The sequence below is a fragment of the Aquarana catesbeiana genome, linkage group LG07 (genome assembly GCF_042186555.1).
Source record: "Aquarana catesbeiana isolate 2022-GZ linkage group LG07, ASM4218655v1, whole genome shotgun sequence".
In the NCBI taxonomy this organism is placed as follows: domain Eukaryota; kingdom Metazoa; phylum Chordata; class Amphibia; order Anura; family Ranidae; genus Aquarana; species Aquarana catesbeiana.
In genome coordinates, this window is record NC_133330.1 from 191251449 (window position 1) to 191275292 (window position 23844).

At 47.8% G+C, this 23844-nt stretch overlaps 1 protein-coding gene across 1 annotated transcript in view; it reads right to left on the bottom strand.

Moving 5' to 3' along the window:
- The window catches only part of LOC141103388 (coagulation factor XIII B chain-like), a 204360-nt gene that overhangs the window by 23578 nt on the left and 156938 nt on the right, over positions 1–23844 (bottom strand). The window contains 1 exon segment of the mRNA XM_073592917.1: positions 10776–10976. Within this exon segment, the coding sequence (XP_073449018.1) occupies positions 10776–10976 (201 nt within the window).

The following is a 23844-nucleotide window of genomic DNA, read 5'->3' on the forward strand; positions in this document are numbered from 1 at the left end:
ACAGTCATGAGCTGAAAATTGTATGTGATTAATGAATAAAAAACTAAAACTATGTCCCTTTTTCATACACAGGAAAGCCTCAGCCAGGAGGAGGGCATGGAATGTGGCAGCCAGGAGGAGGCTGTGGAATGTGGCAGCCAGGAGGTGGCGGAGGAAAGTGGCAGCCAGGAGGTGGCGGAGGAAAGTGGCAGCCAGGAGGTGGCGGGGGTAAGTGGCAGCTATGAGGTGGCCTGGCCCAGTAGCCTGACCGAATCCCAGGTCCCTCCCCTCCGCCTTCCAAACAAAAGGCCAAGAAAGGGGAGTAACATGGAGGAGGCAGTGCTTGGGCTGATTCTGGAGGCTAATGCTGCCCTCAGAACCACCACCACTCTTCAAGAGGCCTTTGCCTGCATGGCTGCATGCAAAATGCAGAAAATGAAGGAGGGCCAACGCCTCATCTGTGAGGAAATGATGTATCTGACCCTAAATAAGGGGTTAAGGGGCCAACTTACAATCAAAACCCACCTGTGTGAGTTGGACCATCCTCCTCCTCCTGCCACAACTCCAAAAATACAGCCTGGAAGCAAGCCTGCAGGGAAGAGTGGAAGGAAGACAAGAGTGTGATGGCCTGGGTTAAATCTGGCCTGACAAAAGACGCAGGCTGTTGTATGACCATAGCCTGGGGACCTATATGTCATCTGCTGCTGTTCCTGATCTCTTGTAGTCTGGGACCAGATTGTGCTCACTATTATATGGACTCCTCATGCTACCAATTTTGGCTGTAAAATAGCTGATGTGTGCCCTGGGGTACAAAGGTTTCGCCAATTTCACCAGTTTCTCCAGCATTGCCTTCCTCTTTATTTGATTATGACCCATAATAAATGGCTATTTTGTATTCACAAATACTTGCCTATGTGTTTTACTTAAAAAAGGACAGTTTGTTTGTGAGTAGGCAGGTACATGTCCTAAATACAATGTCAAATTAACAAGGGACACCAACACCAACCAACCTCCTTGAGGTTAAAAAAATACAAGATAATAATGGTGTTGTGGTAACTTGACACACAAAAAGAAAAACAATATTATGGAGAGCACTATAAAAAAAAAAAAAAACAAGGAGATCTTGATACAACAAAAAAAAATATAAACAAAAATTAAAAACATTATTATGAAGATCTGACAAAAACAAAAAAAAAAATATTTATGAGATCACGAGAAATAATAAAGAAATCAGGTTGTCAGAACTCTGTGTGAATATGAGCAGCAAAACACCTTCATTCTTCTAGCATTCTAAAGAAGAAGAGAATGCACTGCATTAAAAGATTTCAAAATTTGCAGCGGGACAAATGTGCTATCTCCATTACGAACACCAGTTTTACCAGACCGAGCGCTTTCGTCTCGTAATTGATTCAGAGCATGCGTGGAACTTTGTGCGTCGGATTTTGTTGTCGTAAAATTTGAGATCCAGATCTCAAATTTCGTTTTTCGGAAATTCCGATGGAAAATGTCCGACAGAGTCTACACACAGTCGAAATTAACGACAAAAAGCTCCCATCGAACATTTTTAGTCGGAAAATCCGACCGTGTGTACGCGGCATAAGGGGGCGCAGCACCTGTAAAGACGCAGCCGCAGGTCCTAATTTGACAAGCGTGCAGGTGAGAGGGAATGGCCCTGAATATTCACTGTGTATGTTCAGGGCCGTACACATGAACCCTCACATTTGTCAAATTATAACCTGTGGCTGTGTTTGTACAGTTGATGCGTCCCCATAGCAAAACATAGGCTGACTGCACACAGATCCAGGTGGCTCCAGCCACATAAACAATCAACTGATTCACACTGTACATCCCACAGCACCCATGGGAATAGACCCAAAGACCTCACTAACACACAAAGCTTTATTTATTAACTCAAAACAGTTCTATCTTTTAACTTTAGCATGAATTGTGTCGTGTTTATTTCCACTAATAATAATTTTAGTGTATTTTTAGCGAAAGTATAATTTGATATTCTCGGGGAGGGGGGGGTACCTGTCAGGTAGGCTGTACAGGGCACTTTGATGTCTAACAGCTCCCCTGCTCCTTATTCTCAGGTGACTGGTCAGAAACAGCTGCAGCCCCAGGCAAGTCAGTGATGGAATCTGGAGAAGAAGACATGGAAGCACCCTGCGTAACATAAAATATAGTAGAGAGTTACCCCTGAAAGGATGAAAGGATTAGGGAAGACTCTGAGGAGTGTTGCAACTCAGGCAGGGGACAGTGATCTGGACTATTGATGTCAGGTCCCTTTGAGAGACTGCTGCAGAACTTACCCCAGCATCATTAGGGAAACATAAATTGGGAAGGCCCCCCACCATACTAGGTAAACAAGTGAGGTATTGCCCACAAGGGGTACTCACAAACTGCCGCTGGAGCATTAAAGGTTAACACCATTTGTGATCAAGTCACTGTAGGGCAAAAGGAAGTAAAAGAGTATACTCAGAAGATCACTGAGAATTATGTAAAGGTGAGGAGATGGCAGGCAACAAGGTCTCCAGGAATTGCCATTTGTATGCATAGTGAGCCTCTGCAGGAGTGGGAAGGCCAAAGAGCCCATGTAGCCACAACAAAGAACTACGAGAGTGCCAATTTTAGTTATGGCCCAGCTCCTCTTTCGACCTCCATCCCTGTAATCAATATTGTCTTAGCCGAAGCCTGGTCATGTGACAAATACTGTCTTGACTGGAACATTAATCCCGTAGATTAAAAAAAGAAGTAAATACCCGTGAGTCCTGTCTCCCCCTTTGGTCCCCGGACCTTTTTGTATTTCACCAACCATCTCCAGTAAGTAATAGTTGGATCGAACCCCCCCACGATATTGCCTTTTGACTTTCCCTATTCACATACGCCCAATCATGGCCACGCTTGGGTTGGGTTATGTACCCTCCTCCCCACCACCAGCCTGACTCGACCCAACCTGTTGGTGCGGACTTTGAAGTCACCCCCTCACCATCCTTGTTTATGACTACCCTCCTCTTCTCTTACACGCTCTGATTGGAGATCCATGAGTTCTTTCATTTGCTTTTGCACCCTGTTAGACTTAATTGTGCTGCTCCGGGACTTTCCGAACGCATTGGCATATTCCAAGCTGTGCAGCACCTGACTCTTATTGCCACTCACCATCCAAATTACCTCCTCAAGACTTCCACTCTGGACTTCCATGTCGTATTAACATCAAACGCTCCATCGCATCCAGAACCCCACTGTTTTATTTGAATTACAGGGTTCTTCCCCATCCTCTTAAGCATATGGTCCTGTAGATGCATGGTACATGGGAGCCCACCACGCTCCTTCCCCCCTCCTTCCCTTCCACCGCCCCCCCTCCACCTTTTTTTTTTCCTTCTCCCTCCCTATTTACTCTCCCCCCTCCCCCCTCCTTTTTCCCCTCCCTCTCCCTCTCCCCCCCTCCCCCCTTTCTCCCCCTCCCCCCTCTCCCCCTCTCTTTCCCTCCCCCCTCTCTTTCCCTCCCCCTGTCTCTTGTGGTCCCGACCCTCCCCTCCCTACCTCCTACATGCTCTTGTCTGAGCTTTAACCGGCGATGCTTCTCTCCTTTATCTTATCGGAGGTTTCCGGGGGCCCGCCTCCCGCCAGCAATAGTGGCTGGTGGCCGGCCCCGGGGGGACTTCTAGATGGACCCCATAACAGAGCCACCTAGCCGGATGGCTGGAGATTAGCCTGACTGTATGAGGTACTTCGCAAGTGTTATTTACAAGTTATGTTTAATACTGTTTTCAGGTAATACTGAATTATATGTTTATGTAGTGCTTAATTGCTGTGACTCATTTCCAGGTTGATAATTAATGTCCAGCCTCTTTTACTAGTTTAATTGGGCTCTCTGGGGGCCCGCTTCCTGGTGGCGCTTGGGCCTGATGGTGGGCTTCGGGAGATCCCTTGACGGACTTTAGGCCTGATACCCCAGGCTGGCTGACTGGAGCCCGGTCTCGCTGTATGACCTGATTCTCAGGGGTTGCTTACTTCATTTGTGTTCTTTATTGATATGTAACAATTCTATGTTTAAAGTTCAATTGGCAATCCCTCGTTGTAACTTATCCTCGGATTGGCAACTAGCACCCGTAATCTTGCTTTACCCCCTTAGTTGGGACCCCCCCCCCCCCTCCTTTTTAAAGGAAATTTAAAAAAAAATTTCATTTGGTTGACACAGCCAAAATCCCCCCCCCCCCCCCTCTTCCCGGCACCCCCCTCTTCTTGCTAAATTTTGAGCTATCAAGACCTAGAATGGCCATGTGTCTGGCGGTCAAGCCCCCCCGCCTTACACGTCTTGCCGAAGACGTGGTCCACGCCCACCGTGGCGTACTTAGTACATTCGTACTGTTTTTGTATTCTTCTTTTTGTGTTTTTTTTCCTTCCCCCATCCTGTCTCTTGTCTCTTGTCTTGCATCTTTTCCTGTCTTTCTCTTTTCTTCTTCCCTCAGGCTGGAAATCCACAAAAATTGTTGACCGGGATCCCTACCGACCTTAACTGCAGCTGCTGGACACCATCACGTGAGCTAACCTTCATCTCCTCACTATGACCCAATTTCCGCTGAAGTTTTATTCCCATAATATCCATGGTTTTAATTCACCAGTAAAACGATCCAAGGTGTTTCATCACCTAAAATCTAGTTGCGGCGACGTAGTATGCTTGCAAGAGACCAGGTTTTCCTCCTCTTCTGCCCCAAAATTTGTTTCCTCTCACTTCCCTACATTTTATCTGGCTTCCGCCCCCGAAAAGCATAGGGGGGTTCTCATAGCCTTTAGACGCAATCTCCTATTCTCATGCTCCAAAGAAATAGCGGACCAAACCGGTAGATACCTGCTACTCCAGGGCACGTTAAATGGCCAGAATGTAACCCTAGTTGGGTGCCCCCAACCGCTTCCAACATAAATCTTTCTCCCACCTTCTCAAGGTCGTGTCCCAACACAGCTCCGGGACCCTTATCTTGATGGGTGACACGAACGTAGCTCTGGACTCCTCGGTGGACAGGAAATACGGATCCCCCCCCCTCTCATGACTCAGTCGTGGAGGAACAGATGAGATCTCTTGTACAATCCCATGGCTTGGTGGATGCCTGGCGGGAGCTCCATCCCCGCGATCGCGACTTCACCTACTACTCTAGCCCGCACGATAGCTTTTGTAGGATCGACCACGTTTTCATTCCTCTACGCCACATCTCCAATATCCATAAAATTACGATCCCCTCTTCCGCGTGGTTGGATCATGACCCTATCATTTTTTTTATTCACCCTCTCAGGTCTGACACGCCCTACCTTTAATGGCGATTAAATGACTCACTCCTTACATCACAAGACGCCCTCCTTGAGATCCATACACGACTCCAAACTTTCTTTAAGGAAAATGTAGGCTCCGTGTCTTCGCCCATCTCTCTTTGGGGAGGCCCACAAGGCTACCATGAGAGGCCACTGTATACAACTATGGCAAAAAAAAAGTAAAAATTTGCGCTGAACTGTAAAAAGCAAAGTTCGTAGATAACAAACAAAAAGTCACATGCATAAAAATTATTGCGGTGCTGAAAAGTTCAAAATGAAATTGAAGAGTGGGGGGAATCCAATCACCAAATATATTGTGCAGATGTAGAAAGAGTCACTCGTCACCACGTGGTAATGTAGTCTGCTTACCAGAAGGTGTTAAGGATTAGGCATAGATGATAAATTCTCAATAGCATCCAGCAAATCCAGCCCACTGGAACCCCTCATCAGACCACAACATCCGTGGGATTTCCTTCACATATAAACATCTCCCAATGGTCACTTCAGAATTAGGCATTCAGGCATGTAGTCATCATATATCCGAGAAAAGAAAATGAAGGACCCATAGTGAAGCCCGTAATGATAGATAAAAAAAACTTTTATTGTAGTAACTTACAGTTGAAGCTTAAAACAGCGTGCATCAATGATAGGAACAAACGGCTGCAGCAATCAGCGTATGGATGTCAGCCTTCCTGACATGTTTCATCATAACAGATGTCTTCAGAGGCCACTGTATACAACTGGAATCCTCCCGCAAACACCACGAAAAGCGGACCCGGGAACTTGCAGTTCTTTTGGCCTCCACTGATGCGGAGTGGAAATCCCACCCCTCGCTAGCAAACAGGAAAGCTAGGGACACCCTTGCAGCCGAATTAGACTTGTTGGCCTCCGACCGAGCTGAGAGGGCCCTATGGTGGACTAAACATAAATTTTATTCCTACGCAAATAAACCGGGCGCAATGCTGGCTAAGAAACTCAATGCTACATCTCGCAGCCATAAACCTATCCGCCTTTGTACTGCCAACGGAGACCTCACTTCGGATCTGAACAAAGTCACTGCTGCCCTGGCAGACTTCCTAGCCTCGCTTTATAGCAAACTTCCCCCTTCCCTCTTAATCTCGCGGACGACTTCTTCCGTGATCTTCATCTTCCGCCTCTCTCCTCAGCAGCCTGTGCGACTCTTAATGCTGACATTACTGAACTGGAGGTGGCTCAGGCCATCAAGGGTTTCGAAGGCCCCGGGCCCAGATGGCTTCACCGGACTATACTATCGCAAGTTTTCTCCCCTCTTGCTTCCCCATCTGACGGCCTACTTCAATTGCATGAAACCAGGTGCGCTGCCCTCCCCGGACTCATTACGAGCTCACATCTCCATGATTCCTAAGACCACAGAGGAGGCTTACGAACCCCAGGCGTTTCGCCCAATTTCCCTATTAAATGATGTGAAACTTTTGGGGAAAATCCTATGCTTTCGCATTAACAAATACTTGCGCTCCTTGGTTCACAGAGACCAGCTTTGTACCTCGCCGTCAGGCGGGGGACAATATCCGGAAGGTTGTCCACTTGATCACCCTACTATAGCAACACAAAATCCCCGGCTTTCTCCTTTCTCTTGACATATATAAAGCTTTCGATACCCTCTCATGGGACTATCTACGTTACGTGCTACAACGATGGGGCTTTGGCGACTCGATCCTGTCATGGTTGATGGCCCTTTACTCAACCCCCTCTGCCTCAGTTCGTTATGCTGGTTGCCTCTCGCCCTCTTTTCCTATCTCTAGGGGAATGAGGCAGGGCTGCCCTCTATCCCCGGTCCTCTTTGTTCTTGCCCTCGAACCGCTGGCTATTGCCCTTAGGGCAGACCCTAATATCACGGGCATCCCTTATGCAGGTGACAACTATAAATTGAATATGTTCGCTGATGATGCCCTCCTGACCCTCACCAACCCCATTGTCACCCGACCAAATCTCCAGTCCCTTCTAACCCGCTTTTCAACTATCTCAGGCCTCCGTATTAACCCACACAAAAATACCACCCTGAACGTTACTCTCCCAGGCCCCCTAGTCTTACACCTCCAATCTTCCTTCCCTTACCGCTGGGCAAGCTCCTCCTTGGACTACCTGGGCGTCAAGTTGACCCCCTCTTACGCTTCCCTTTTCTCTGCCAACTACTACCCACTCTTACGCACAATCACGGCTCTCGCGACATCTTGGCGATTCTCCACTTTATCCTGGATCGGCCGTATCCATGCGGTCAAGATGACCATTCTTCCAAAGATTCTTTATTTTTTTCAAACCCTTCCTGTTCGGGTCCCTGCCTTCTATCTGCGGCTACTTCAGAACAGACTTCTCGCCTTTATCTGGGCACATAAACGCCCCAGGGTTTCCCGCTCTATGCTCTATCCTCATAGGTTACGGGGTGGGCTGGGCGTTCCGGACGTTGCAAAGTATTATCAAGCAGCCCAAATTTCCCAACTCTCCATGCTCCACGCAACTTCTGATATCCACTTATGGGTTCTCCTGGAGGTACCCAATTGTGCGCCTGTCCCTATCTCGGCCTTATTGTGGCTACCCCCTAAAATGCGACCGCCTTCTGCCAGCCCCCTCATGATACACAGTCTGAAATTATGGGACTCGATACGATACTCGGGCAAGTTTATGTCCCCATTTTTACCGCTGCTTCCCCTCTTGAATAACCCTATGTTCCCACCTGGCCTAGAACAACCCCACATTTTTTCATGGTGGCCTACTTATGGGTTTTCCCTGGTTCGCCACTTTCTTCATACCCGCGCCTTTCCTACGTGGTCCTCGTTTCGAGAGACCCATGAAGTTCCACCTGCCGAACTCTTCCGTTACATCCAACTGCGACACTGGATAACTTCCCTCCGGCACCTGGGCTCCTTTCCGTATCAAATGACTGCCTTTGAGCACTCCTGCCAACATTGCCCAGGTGCTCGCGGCACCATTTCCATGATATACTCCTTACTAACTGCTGGCAACACTTCCACTACCCCTTCCTATGTGCTTAAATGGGAACGCGACCTGTCCCCCATAAATCCAGCAGACTGGAGTAAAGCCTGGTCCAGCATAGCAAAATGCTCCTTTAACACTGCCACGTTGGAGGCGGCCTATAAGGTCCTCCTGCGCTGGTACTGGGTCCCAGCTCATATCGCCAAATCAAACCCATCATGCAATGACAGATGCTTTCGAGGTTGTGGTCAACGAGGAGATGAACTGCACACATGGTGGTCTTGCCCCCGTCTTACAGGCTTCTGGTCAAGGGTCTTTGGTCTACTTTCCTCCCTATTTCATGCTCCCTTCCGCAAAGACCCCAAATTTGCATTACTCCATTGCCCGCTCCCGGGCCTCTTCTCTTATCAACAAAAACTAGCTACATACTTATTTATTGCCGCCAAACGAACAATAGCGAGGGCTTGGAAAAAACCCTCTGTCTCATTCGCAGAGGTGAAGAATTCCTTGAGGACCCTCATGATCCACGAGAAAATGTCCAGCGTCCTCCACGACTCCCATGCAAAATTTCTTAAGGTATGGGCCCCGTGGTGGTCCTACACACTCCCCAACCTAAATCCGACTAGTCTAGGTCTGTGAATTCAACTTGAACTAGCCTGCAGCCTGGGGGACCCCTTTTTCCCCCTCCCATTTCTTCTATTTCTGGGCCTCTCGCCCGCCGTTCTGTTCTACTCTTATATCCCTCCCTCCTTCCCCCCCCCCCCCCGTTGTTGTATATGTGTTACATAGTTACATAGTTACATAGTAGGTGAGGTTGAAAAAAGACACAAGTCCATCAAGTCCAACCTATGTGTGTGATTATGTTATGTGTTCTTTCCCTTTTTTTTTCCCTTCTTTTTTTTTCCTCTCCTCTCGTGTTTGTTTGTCTCCCCCTACCCTGTTTTGTGGACAACTCCGCTCACCCTTGTCTGCCTTAGCCCCTGGGCCTCATGGCTTGAGCATAGCGCACTGACCGCCGGCCCTGGCTGACAGGTCAATGTCAGTTGATAAAATACACTCAAAAAATGTTTATTATGTTCTTTCATGTAAACCTTTTTCCTATGTTTTTGTACATATCCCCTTTCTCATATTTCAATAAAAACATTGTACCAGAAAAAAAAGAAGTAAATACAAGGCTCCCTATACACAAGGCCAAAACCCTGATTCACCTAAGCTGAGGCATTAGAAACCCTGCAGTTTCCACACAGACACTCAAGAGATGAAGAGACGGGATTCAGGGAACGTGTCACTTCCACAGTTTTAAGCCCCTCAGGTGGATACACTTGCTAAGGAGTTTTTACGGGAAGAGTTACATCAAACAGATGCACCATAGCCCTGGAGCTGACTCACACATTGCATAAAAGTGCCTAGCTGAGTGCTTTCAGCAAAGCGCAGTACTGAAGGACACATTACAAGCCAGCCCTGATTCTTTCTTTGAGAAGGGTCTAGGTATGGCTTCTGAGGCAGTTCCAAGGATCAAATGATCCAGAATCCTGCAAAATGAGCCTCTACTTGTTCTAGAGCAACTGAAGAAACTTACTAGAAGAAAAAGAATCTTGATAAAAAAAAGGGTTTTGCTTCTCTCAGTGGAGAGAAGACATCTATTCTCCGAAGATACAGGCAAAAACTGAGGCATGATAGGACAGGGAGGGGTTATAATAGACTGTCTTTACAGCTTTTGTTTGCCTGTGCAGCAGCATAACCCAGTGTACCTCAACAATTCATTCTGTGTCCCTTAAAGTAGAACTATAGAAAAAAAAATTTTTTTTTTCATTTTGGATAGAGTAAGGTAAGGTTATAATGTTGTTAATTTTTTTTTTCTCCATCTGTGTCCCACTGAGGAGATTCCCCTTCACTAACTGCCATAGCCAAAACAGGAAGTGAGACAAAATTCCTCCAACGTGGAGGAATCCCTGGTTGTCACCAGAACTAGTGTCCCCATCGGAAGATTTAATAATGTTCTGGGGACAACCCAAAATTTAGAGTTTACGTTGACTTTCACCTTCAATGATAATGGTAAACAGGACAAACAGAGAGGGTGAATCTCCCAAATGGGGGCATATACAGTAATAAAAGCTGGACAGTGGCTATAATTCCTCTCCACTCTGTCCAAAAAAATGTTTTTCCTGTAGTTTGTGCAATTAGGTAATGTAGTTTAACATGAGGTAATAAAAGACTAAGGCCTATTCATGCTGGATAATTGTCAGCCACACACTCAGTATACTGTTTGCTCCAATTCGGACTCATGTACATTATTCATATGTGTAACTTGATGATACGTAAAATGCTGTTTGTAAACTGTTTAATTTTTGTGTTCCTAGAATGCAATAAAAAAGTTTTTGGTTGTGTACTGACACATGTATATAACTTTTTCTGACTCAATGCAATTTTGATATTGCTTTATTACCCCTTTTTTTGCTGTTACAGGTTACAAGGCAAAGCAACTGTATTTTATATTTGAAAGTAAGTAGTATACTTACGTTCATGTGTGCATTTCGGATAGGCCAGTTTTCTATCCAGACATTTCAGTTGCAAAGGAGGGGATATAGAGAAATATCCAGGCTTACACCTGACTAGCATCATCTCACCACTTTTGAAAACTTTACGGTGGGAAGCACTCCTTGGTAATAATATGTTATTTTGGATTATTTTTTCTTCAGAAAGTTGGCAAGAGTCTGAGCCTTATAAATAAAAACAAAAAAAATCATAATCATTTTATGGGAAATTAATCACCATTAGTTATATTCATTCTTTGTATAAGAAAAAAGACCCTAGCCAGAAGCCTCTTACGTAGCCTGGACATAAGTTTGTAAGCCTGCTAAGGGTCAGTAGTGTACTTAGGGGGGTGCAGCAGGTGCAGTCTGCACCGGGTATTGTCACTCTGAAGGTGCTGGCCATCCAGTAGGCCAACAGCACCACTTATGCCTGGCAGACAGACATAAGTGGTGCTGTAGTTCTAGTATGCAGAACTATAACTCTGCCTGTCTGACAACAGCAGTTCAGAGCCAAGGGGAGGCTCCTCCTCTGCTCTGGTCACATGTCACAGTGAAGGGAAGGACTTCCTTCACTCTGAACTGCCTGCTGATTGGTAAGGAGAACTGCCCTAGGGGTGTCTGTACTTGGGGTTAGGCTGAGATGGGGTGTCTGTACTAGGGGTGTCTGTACTGGAGGGGGGTCTGTACTTGAGGTATCTGTACAGGGAGATTAGACTGGCAGGGGGAGTCTTTATTGAAGGGGTCTGCTCTGGAGGGTGTCTGTACTGAGGTGGATCTGTACTGGGGGTCTGTACTAGGGGTGTCTGTACTGAGAGTTTAGGCTGTGAGGGGGGTTTCTGTACTGAGTGGATTCGGTACTGGGGAGTCTGTACTAGAGGGTGTCTGTACTGAGAGGTGGGTCTGTAGTGAGGTGGATCTGTACTGGGGGTGTCTTTACTGATGGAGTTTTGTACTGAAAGAGGTCTGTACTGGGGGGGTCTGTATTGAGGGGGCTGTACTGGAGCGTGTCCGCACTGAGGGGGATCTGCCCTGGGTGTCTGTGCTGTGGGTTGTCTACACTGAGAGGTGTCTGTACTGATGGGGGTCTGTACTCAGATATGTCTGTATGATGGAGATCTATACTGGAAGATGTATGTACTGAGTAAGGCTGTTACTTGGGGGATCATATACTGGGAGTTGTCTGCACTGAGGGGGTTCTGTACTGAGGGAGGTCTGTACTGGGGGTCTGTGCTAGAGGGTGTCTGTACTGAGGCAGGTCTATAAGGGGGATTGTCTGCACTGAGGGATGTCTGAACTGAAGGGTGTCTATACTGAGGGGGGCCTGTACTGAGGAGCTCTATACTGGGGACTGTCAGCATTAAGGGGTGTCTGTATGGATAGGGGTCTGTACTAAGGGGGTTGTCCACACTGGGGGGTGTCTGTACTGATCAGGGGCTATACTGGAGGGAGCCTGTACTGAGTGAGGTATGTACTTGGGGGTTCTGTACTGGGGATTGTCTGCACTGAGGGATATCTGTACTGATGGGGATCTGTACTGAAGGGTATCTGTACTGAGTATGGTCTGTACTGGAGGAATCTATAGTGGGGGTTTTCTGCACTGCAGGGATCTGTACTTAGGGGCTTTTGTACTGGTGGTCTGTACTGGGGGTGTCTGTACCTTTGGGGGTTCTGTACTGGAGGGTATCTGTACTGAGTTGGGTTTGGGAGGGAGACCATACAGGCAGGTGTATGTACTAAGTGAGTACTGTACTGGGGGTGTTCTATACTGGGAGATTTGTACTAGAGGATGTCTGTAATAAGGGGGGTTGTACTGGAGTTGTCAATACTGAGGGGGATCTGTACTGGATGGTGTCTTTACTGAGGAGGGTCTGTACTGGGGGTTGTCTGCACTGAGGGTTGCCTGTACTGAGGGAGGTCTGTAATGGGGACTGTCTGTACTAAGGAGTTTGGCTGTAAGAGGGAGTCTGTAGTGGGCTGATGTCTGTACTGATTGGGTCTGTACGGGGGGTGCACTGGGACTGTCTGTACCGGAGGGGCTGTGCTGTGCTAAGAGGTTTAAGCTGGGAGAGGTGTCTGTACTGAAGGAGGTGTCTGTACTGGGGGCTGTACTAATGGATTGGGCTGGGGGGTCTGTACTGAGGGGTTAAGCTGGCCGGGGTGGGTCTGTACTGAGGGTGTAGGCAGGAAGGGGGGCCTGTACTGGAGGGTTAGCCTGGCAGGGGGAACTGTATAAGGGGTGGTCTGTACTGAGTGGTTAGCCTGGAAGGGGGTCTGTGCTGATGAGTTACGCTGTGTATGGGTTTCTGTACTGGGGAGTAGGGATGAGCTTTGAGTTCGAGTCGAAACCATGTTCGACTCGAACATCGCATGTTCGACCGTTCGTCGAATTACGAACGATATGGGCGTTCATGCCAAATTCGAGCGGCGCGTCATGGCCCATAATTCACTGCGGCATCGCAGTGCATTGCTGGCTGATGATTGGCCAAGCATGCACTATGACCCGCATGCTTGGCCAATCACAGCGCCATCTGTACAGAGAGCCATAATTATTATTATTATTATTATTATTATTATACAATATTTATATAGCGCCAACAGTTTACGTAGCGCTTTACAACTTGAGGGTAGACAGTACAAATACAATACAATTTGATACAGTAGGAATCAGAGGGCCCTGCTCACTTAGAGCTTACAATCTAAGAGGGAAGGTCAAGAGATACAAGAGGTAATAGCTGTGGGTGATGTGCTGATTGAGAAGATAAATGTACAGTTGTTAGGTGGGGGCCAGATAGGCTTCTCTGAAGAGATGAGTTTTCAGGGATCGTCTGAAAGTGGATAAGGTAGGAGAAAATCGGACGGATTGGGGAAGAGCATTCCAGAGGATGGGGGAGGCTCTGGAGAAGTCCTGAAGGCGAGCATGGGATGAGGTGACAAGGGAGTTTGAGAGCAGGAGGTCTTGGGAGGAGCGAAGAGAACGATTAGGTTGGTATTTTGTGACTAGGTTAGAGATGTAGCTAGGGGCCAGGTTGTGGATGGCTTTGTAAGTTATAGTTAGTATCTTGAATTTAATTCGGTGACTGAGTGGCAGCCAATGGAGGGATTGGCAGAGGGGTGTAGCAGACGCTGAGCGGTTTGTGTGGTGGATGAGCCTGGCCGCAGCGTTCATGATGGACTGAAGTGGGGATAGCCTATTTAGAGGTAAACCAATGAGGAGGGAGTTGCAGTAGTCAAGGCGGGAGATGACCAGGGAGTGGATTAGAAGCTTTGTGGTGTCATTGGTTAGGAAGGGGCGTATCTTGGAGATGTTGCGAAGACAGAGGCGGCAAGCTTTGGATAGTGATAGAATGTGGGGTCGAAAGGTTAGTTCAGAGTCCAGGATTACACCTAGGACCTTGGCGTGGGGAGATGGGTTGATAGTTGAGCCGTTGATCTTGACAGGGAGATCAGGGGAAGTGGCACCTGAGGGAGGAAATATCATGAGCTCGGTTTTGGATAGGTTGAGTTTGAGAAAGTGATGTGACATCCAGGCTGATATGTCTGCTAATAAGTTGGTAATGCGTGAGGAGACAGATGGAGAGAGCTGGGGGGTGGAGAGATAGATTTGGGTGTCATCAGCGTAGAGATGATATTTAAAGCCGTGGGAGGCAATCAACTGACCCAAGGAGGTGGTGTAGATTGAGAAAAGGAGAGGTCCGAGAACAGAACCTTGGGGGACCCCAACGGAAAAAGGAAGAGGAGAGGAGGAAGTAGAGTTGTAAGTGACACTGAAGGAGCGGTGGGATAGGTAGGATGAGAACCAGCGAAGAGTACAGTCACGGAGACCAAAGGAGTGGAGTTTTTTGAGGAGGAGGGGGTGGTCCACTGTGTCAAAGGCAGCAGAGAGATCCAGGAGAAGTAGTACAGAATAGTGTCCATTGGCTTTAGCCATTAGTAGGTCATTTGAGAGTTTAAGGAGTGCAGTTTCCGTGGAGTGTTGAGGGCGAAAACCGGACTGAAGGGGATCAAGAAGTTTATTCATGGTCAGATGGTCGCTTAATCGGTTGTAGACCAGTCTTTCAAGAAGTTTGGAGGAGAAGGAGAGTAAGGAGATGGGACGTAAGTTGTTGAGATTGGTGGGATCCAGTGAGGGCTTTTTTAGTATGGGGGTGACTAGCGCATGTTTTAGAGAGTTTGGGAAGATGCCACAAGAGAGGGAGAGGTTGAAAATGTGAGTTAGAGAGTGTAGAATCGAGTCAGAGGGTGAGCGTAGCATTTGCGAGGGAACAGGATCCAGGGGGCAAGTGGTTAGATGAGTGCTAGATAAAAGTTTAGCAACCTCAGTAGTAGTAGCAGGGTTGAATGAGGGAAGTAATGATTGTATCTGTGGACATGGGGTGGTGCATGGGGGAGGTTTTTGCGCATTGGCGATCTCCTCATGAATTGTATCAATCTTAGTTTTGAAGTGATTGGCAATCTCCTGGGCAGTGAGTGAGTTGGTGGGTGGAGGCAGTGGAGGACAGAGTAGAGTGTTGAAGGTAGAGAAGAGTTGACGTGGACTGGATGAGAAGGTGTTGATGAGTGTGATAAAGTAGGTCTGTTTGGCAGTGTGAAGGCAGGAGTAGTATTTTAGGAGGGCAGATTTATATTGTGTGAAGTCTTCCTGGGTCTTAGTCTTATGCCACAGGCGCTCAAGAGCGCGGCTACGTTTTCTGAGACTTCTGGTGTCATCTGTTTGCCAGGGTTGTAGCAGTCGGGGCCTAATTCTGCGTGTAGTGAGGGGGGCCAGCTTGTCTAGGGAGGAAGACAGTGAGCTGTTGTAAACGAAAGTAGCTAGGTTGGGGCAGGACAGGGGGGAGATTTTGTCATAGAGGTGATCAGTAGCAGAGTAGAGAAGAGAAGGGTTGAGGTGGCGAAGGTTTCTGTGTGTAACTGTTAGGCGGTTGGAGGGAGAAGAGGTGGAAGACAAGGAGAGAGCAAAACTAATAAGGTGGTGATCAGAGAGTGGGAGTGGATTGTTGGAAAGGTTGCACGGAGTACACAGATAGGAGAAGGCAAGGTCAAGGGTGTTGCCATTGGAGTGGGTAGGAGCCTGTATCCATTGCTTCAGGTCAAGCGATGAGGTTAGACTGAGAAGTTTAGAAGTAATAGTAGTGTTAGTGTTGACAGGGATGTTGAAGTCCCCAAGAATAATTGTGGGGATTTCAGAAGAGAGAAAGTAGGGTAGCCAGGCAGAGAAGTCATCAAGAAAGGCTGATACCGGTCCAGGGGGCCGGTAGATGACAGCAATTCTTAGAGAAATGGGAGAGAAAAGACGAATGCAGTGTGCCTCAAAAGAGGAGAGTATCAGAGAGGGAGGTGGGTGTAGAACCTGATAGGTGCTGCATGGAGCTAGAAGGATGCCCACTCCACCTCCCTTCCGTCCACTTGGTCTGGGGGAGTGAGTCCAGAGAAGGCCCCCATGGGAGAGGGAAGCAGGAGAAATAGTATCCGATTCATGAAGCCAGGTTTCAGTAATGGCAAGTAGGTTAAAGGAATTTGTGATGAAGAGGTCGTGGAGGGCGGTGAGTTTGTTGCAGACAGAACGTGCATTCCACAGGGCACAGGAAAAGGGGGGGCTGGTATTGGAAAGAGGAATAGAGACCAAGTTCTGTGGGTTGCGGCTCCTGCCAGAGGGTGTAGGGGGATGGGAGCGTTGGGCAAGGACAGATGATGGTGGCCCAGGGTTTGGGGATATGTCACCAGAGATTAGGAGAAGCAGGAGGGTGAGGGAGGTAATGTGGGACTGTGATTTATGTGAAGGGGCATGTCTCAGAGTACTGGAGGTTTTATCAGTGTATGGGTGTAGAATGAGCGAGAGTTGGTAAGAGCAGTAGTAGGGGGAAGACAGAAGGCAGGGTGATATGTATAAGCAGGAGGGTGGAGAGGGGGGGTGAAGGTAAGAGAGTTTGAGGAGAGAGGACAGGAGTGTCAGAAGTAGCGGTAGAGAGTGCATGTTACAGAGTGGAAAGAGAGCTTAAGAGAGAGACAGGGTCACCTGCAGTCTGTTAGCTGCTTTCCAGTGCAGATTGCTGTATTTGTTTGCTTCGTGCAATCGCTGAAGTGCAGAGAATGAAGTGCATATCACTTGTAGAAAGAATCACTTAGAGAAAGAAGCCTTAAGGATAGAAGCCCCTGCAATGTGCTCCCCCCAGCAATGTGCTGACCCCTTAAGGATGCTCAAATATATACTGTTATAAGGGTGGGGTTGAAGTTCGTTATTTAATCAAGAGTGACTATAAGAGTGCCTAGCAATCAAAGTGAACTTTTTGCTTCAAAAGTCAGAATAGCAAGAGGCCAAGACAAGATCAACACATAAAACTTAGGTAAGACAGTTCAGAAAAACAAATAATGTCATGGTTGTTCGCACAGGGCAGCAGATAGAGAAGGCCACATACCAGAGACACACACACACACAGAGACAGCAGGCAGATCCCAATTTCAGTTAACGGTGGAAGGTGTGGATGAGCTGACACATACCAGAGACACACACACACAGAGACAGCAGGCAGATCCCAATTTCAGTTAACGGTGGAAGGTGTGGATGAGCTGACACATACCAGAGACACACACACACAGAGACAGCAGGCAGATCCCAATTTCAGTTAACGGTGGAAGGTGTGGATGAGCTGACACATACCAGAGACACACACACACAGAGCCAGGGTGGCTTTGGCCAATTATGGCTCAGGGGGTTTAGTACACGCCCCACACTGTGTAGTGTGTTCCAGCGTTGAGAGAGAGATAGAGAGAGAGAGACAGTGTCATTTGATTTAAGTTAGAGAAGGCAGGCGAGTCAGTTAGCTGCACTTACAGTGTATTGTGTATATATATATACATCCTAGGTGTTGTATATATATATATATATATATATATATATATATATATACACTATATTCAGTTTACCTAGATCCGTTCCTGTTATTCTCTTCCTACTGACAGGCAGGCAGGTGTTTTTACAGTATTTAGAGCTACCTGAAGAAAATTGCTGGTGTTCTTCTGATCCTATTAGTCCTATTAGCTACAGTATTTACAGTTAGTGTAGTGCGTCCTCTGCACAGTGTGCACCTAAGGCTACCTGAAGAAAATTGGTGGTGTTCTTCTGATCCTATTAATACCGCAGGCAGCTGTAGTATTTACAAGTTAGTGTAGTGCGTCCTCTGCACAGTGTGCACCTAAAGCTACCTGAAGAAAATTGGTGGTGTTCTTATGATCCTATTAGTACCGTAGGCAGCTGTAGTATTTACAAGTTAGAGTAGTGTGTCCTCTGCACAGTGTGCACCTAAAGCTACCTGAAGAAAATTGGTGGTGTTCTTCTGATCCTATTAGTACCGCAGGCAGCTGCAGTATTTACAAGTTAGTGTAGTGCGTCCTCTGCACAGTGTGCACCTAAAGCTACCTGAAGACAATTGCTGTTGTTCTGCTCCTTTTAATACCACAGGCAGGCAGCTACAGTATTTACAGTTAGTGTACTCTGTCCTCTGCACAGTGTGCACCTAAAGCTACCTGAAGAAAATTGGTGGTGTTCTTCTGATCCTATTAATACCACAGGCAGGCAGCTACAGTATTTACAGTTAGTGTACTGTGTTCTCTGCACAGTGTGCACCTAAAGCTACCTGAAGACAATCACTGTTGTTCTGCTCCTATTAATACCACAGACAGGCAGCTACAGTATTTACAGTTGGTGTACTCTGTCCTCTGCACAGTGTGCACCTAAAGCTACCTGAAGAAAATTGGTGGTGTTCTTCTAATCCTATTAATACCACAGGCAGGCAGCTACAGTATTTACAGTTAGTGTACTGTGTCCTCTGCACAGTGTGCACCTAAAGCTACCTGGAGAAAATTGGTGGTGTTCTTCTGATTCTATTAATACCACAGACAGGCAGCTACAGTATTTACAGTTAGTGTACTGTGTCCTTTGCACAATGTGCACCTAAAGCTACCTGGAGACAACTGCTGTTGTTCTGCACCTATTAATACCACAGGCAGGCAGCTACAGTATTTACAGTTAGTGTACTGTGTCCTCTGCACAGTGTGCAACTAAAGCTACCTGAAGAAAATTGGTGGTGTACTGTGTCCTCTGCACAGTGTGCACCTAAAGCTACCTGAAGAAAACTGGTGGTGTTCTTCTGATTCTATTAATACCACAGACAGGCAGCTACAGTATTTACAGTTAGTGTACTGTGTCCTTTGCACAGTGTGCACCTAAAGCTAACTGAATAAAATTGGTGGTGTTCTTCTGATCCTATTAATACCACAGGCAGGCAGCCAGAGTATTTACAGTTAGTGTACTGTGTCCTCTGCACAGTGTGCACCTAAAGCTATCTGAAGACAATTGCTGTTTTTCTGCTCCTATTAATACCACAGGCAGGCAGCTACAGTATTTACAGTTAGTGTACCGTGTCCTCTGCACAGTGTGCACCTAAAGCTACCTGAAGAAAATTGGTGTTGTTCTTCTGATCCTATTAATACCACAGACAGGCAGCTACAGTATTTACGGTTAGTGTACTGTGTCCTCTGCACAGTGTGCACCTAAAGCTACCTGAAGACAATTGCTGGTGTTCTCATACTAATAATACTACAGTCAGGCAGTTTATTCTGCTAGCTGCAGCATCAGTATACATATACATCCCAGCTTTGTGCAGCTACATCTCACTGCAGGCCATTAGTATGTCTGGAAGGCCAACAAGGAGAGGCAGACAGTCACAAGCCAATAAAAGAGGGCAAGCAGGCTCTGTGTCTAGAGGCAACAGTGCTGGTCGTGGAGACGGTGCATCCTCATCAGCACGTGGCCGTGGGACGCGCTTGTCCTTTTTTTCGGCAGCTGGCCGTGTTGAGCCGCAACATGCGAAAGACTTGGTAGAGTGGATAACCAAGCCGTCCTCATCCTCCTCATCCTCTCTCACCCAGGCTCAGGGAACTTTGTCTGGCAAATTATGGTATCAGTCACTCCTTCCCTAGCCCCACCATGTCCTCCTGAGGAGTCCCCCAAACTGTTTGACCACAGTGTTGGGTACATGCTCCAGGAGGATGCCCAGCGTTTTGAAGGCTCCGATGATGGTACCCAGCTAGAGGAAGGCAGTAACGTGAGCCCAGAGAGAGGGGGTGCCCAAGAAGGACAGCAATCTGGCAGTCATGTTCCCCCAGCTGCAGCATACTGCCAGCTTTGCTCCAGTGATGAGGAGGGAGGGGATGATGAGGTCACTGACGCCATGTGGGTGCCTGATAGGAGAGAGGAGGAGGAGGAGGCACATCACCAAAGAGGCAGGATGCCCTCCAGGGGCCAGCTTAAGAGCGGCACACTGACTGCATCACACCGCAGAGCTCCGCATGTGCAGGGCGCTGCTGTCTCTGCGTGTTATTCCAAAAGTTCTTTGGTGTGGGCCTTTTTTGAGATGACTGCATCAGATTCCACCGCTGCTATTTGCAACAAATGTCTCCAGCGTATCTCATGTGGCCAAAACATCACCAGCTTGGGCACCACATGCTTGACCAGACATATGTCGACCTGCCATGCAGTTCGTTGGCAAGCGTACCTAAAAGACCCACACCAAAGAACAAAGAGGACCTCTCCTTGCTCCTCATCAGCTGGGATCTCCAACCCCTTAATACCTTCAGTCCTCTCTGAAACCTGCACTGAGAGGAATTAAGGTGTAGAATTAGGTGCGTCACAGCAAAGTACTTGGGGACAATCTGCTATTGGTACACCAACGTCAGATTGTACCAGGCAAATTTCCCTGCTCCCAGCCATCCACGTGCCCAGCGGTTGAATGCTAGCTTGGCTAAATTGCTAGCACTTCAACTGCTGCCTTTTCAGTTGGTAGACTCTGCCCCCTTCTGTGAGTTTGTGGAATGTGCAGTTCCTCAATGGCAGGTTCCCAAACGCCACTTTATCTCACTGAAGGCGATTCCGGCTCTCTACCGGCATTTGGAAGGCAATGTCTTGGCCTCGCTGGACAGGGCGGTCAGCGGTAAGGTGCATATTACCATCTGACTCATGGTCAAGCAGGCATGGCCAGGGACGTTACTTATCTTTCACCGCACACTGGGTGACTCTTCTGGCAGCTGGGAAGGATGCAGGACAGGGTGCAGTAGTGTTAGAGGTTGTTCCACCACCATGCCTCCAAAATTCTACTAGTGGTTATTCTGCCACACCTCTCTCCTCCACCCCCTCCTCTTCTTCTTCTTCCGTGGCCTCTTCCTGTGTGGATTTGTCCTCGGAACCAGCAGTGCTCCGTAGGCATTCAAGGGGCTACGCAAGCACGCAGGCAAAAAGATGCCATGCGGTGCTTGAGCTGGTGTGCTTGGAGGACAGGAGCCACACTGGGGCAGAGATTCTGTCAGCTCTGCATGGGCATGTTCAGAGGTGGTTGAAGCCACGCCAGCTTAAGGCAGGTATGGTGGTTTGCAGCAATGGCACCAACCTCCTCTCCGCCCTCCGACAGGGACAACTGACCTATGTGCCCTGTTTGGCTCACGTCCTTAACTTGGTGGTGCAAGTGGTTCTTGGGCAGGTATCCGGGCTTACAGGATGTTCTGAGGCAAGTCAGGAAAGTCTGTGTGCATTTCCGCAGTTCATATAATGCCAGTGCTCGGCTGGCTGACCGCCAAAAGGAATTTAACCTGCCCAAGAACCGCCTAATCTGTGACATGCCCACCAGGTGGAACTCAACGTTGGCCATGCTGCAGCAGCTGCACATGCAGCAGAGGGCCATCAATGAGTATCTATGCAACTATGGCCCCAGGACAAGGTCAGGGGACCTTGTTTTTTTTCCCCCACGCCAGTGGGCTATGAATAGGGATGCATGCACTGTCCTGTCACCATTTGAGGAGGCCACGAGGATGGTGAGCAGTGACAGTGCATGCATCAGTGACACTATACCTCTTGTCCACCTGTTGGAGCACACGCTGCGTGGAATAATGGACAGGGCACTTGAGCCAGAACAGAGGGAGGAAGAGGAGGACTTCCTTACCTCTCAAGGCCCCCTTTATCCACACAGTGTTCCTGCGTGCCCGCCGATCACTAGGAAGAGCATGAGGAGGAGGATTGTGTCAGCATGGAGGTGGAGCCTGGCACTCAGCATCTGCAGCAGTCTTCAAGGGATCATTTACAATCCCAAGAAACCCATGGACTTGTACGTGGCTGGGAGGAGGTGGCTGCAGATCATGTAGTCCTTAGTGTCCTAGACCGAATGTCTGAGCAAACCTACGCTGCATGGCCTCCCTGATCCTGCAAAGCCTGCAGAAGGATCTTTGTATTCGTGGTATCAAGGAGAGGGATCAATACTGCCTGGCAACCCTCCTTGATCCACATTATAAGGGTAAGTTTGCAGACCTTATCTTGTCGTCGAGGGAGCAGAGGATTAACCATCTTCGGGAGGCCTTGCAGAAAGGTCTATGCAACGCGTTCCCAGAGACTGGGAGGTTACAAACTCCTGTTCCTGGACAACGTGTTGCTGAGGCTTCGGTCAGTCAAAGAAGGATTGGTGGAGAAGGTGACCGTCTGACCGATGCGTTCAGACCATTTTTTAGTCCGCAGCCCCAAGGTATGATCGGTTCCAGCAACCATCGCCAGCGTCTGTTTTACATGGTGCAGGAATACCTAGGGGCAAGATCTGACTTGGACACCTTTCCCACCGAAAATCCTCTGGGTTACTGGGTCTTGAGGATGGATCACTGGCCAGAGCTTGCACAGTATGCAACTAAGCTACTGGCCTGTGCTGCATCCAGCGTTCTTTCGGAATGCACATTCAGTGCTGCTGCTCCACCGTCTCGGTAGATCGACTGACCTTCAATTAGTCTTGGATCACCACCAGCTACCAGGCGCCTGATGCTGATGTAACCGAATAATTTTTTTTGAAATGTCAGATCCCTTTAAGACTGCCTGTGCTGATGCTGAGTGACTATCCTGTTATGCTGAGTGATTATCCTCTTCTTCCTCAATGATCATGCTGATAGCTTGTAAGAACATTTTGGTTCTTGGCGCCACCACCAGTGGCTAAGGCCCAATTTTTCAGCCCCTGTTTAACAGGGGCGTGTAATTACAATTTTTGATGCAATATTTTGCAGGAGGGTTCGTTGCTGCACTCAACTAGAGTATCTGTGAGGGGTTGCAGTGTTGTGGCACCAGCACCAGTGCCTAAGGCCCAATTTTTTCAGCCCCTGTTTAACAGGGGCGTGTAATTACAATTTTTGATGCAATAATTTGCAGCAGGGCTTGTTCCTGCACTCAACAAAAGAATCTGTGAGGGGTTGCAGTGTTGTGGCACCAGTGCCTAAGGCCCAATTTTTCAGCCCCTGTTTAACAATGGCATGTAATTACAATTCTTGATCTAATATTTTACAGCAGGGCTCGTTCCTGCGCCCACCAAGAGTAACTGTGAGGGGTTACAGTGTTGTGGCAACACCAACACCTAAGGCCCCAGTTTCTGCAGAGTATATAGGGCAGGCCCCTACTTTCAAACATCCAACTTACAAACGACTCCTACTTGCAAACGGAAGGAAGTGAGATGAAATCTACCCCAGGAAGGGAAATTCTCTCCTGTAAGAGTTAATAGGGGAAAAACGTGTCTCCTCTACACTGATGCTTTATCACCAATCCTTGTTTCACTAAAAACCCCAAATTTTCAAAAAACATTTGTCATTGGGACAGAAAGTGAGGTGAAATCTTCTGAAGAGGTGCACAGACAGTAAAACAAATGTTACAGGGGTGATAAGTCTTCCCTATGTTTTCCAAAAAGCCTAAAAATAGATTTTTTGGCTGGAGCTACACTTTAAAAATGTACCAGTTCAAAATTACAAACAGATTCTACTTAACAACAAACCTACAGTCCCTGTCTTGTTTGCACCGCCTGTATACTGCTGTTCAGAGTATATAGGGCCTGGGGGCCCCACGCCTTTCCTTTTTTTAATTTGGGTGCAGGGTTCCCCTTAATATCCATACAAGACCCAAAAGGCCTGATAATGGACTGGGGGGGGGGTACCCATGCCGTTTGTCTCACTGATTTTCATCCATATTGCCGGGACCCGACATTACATT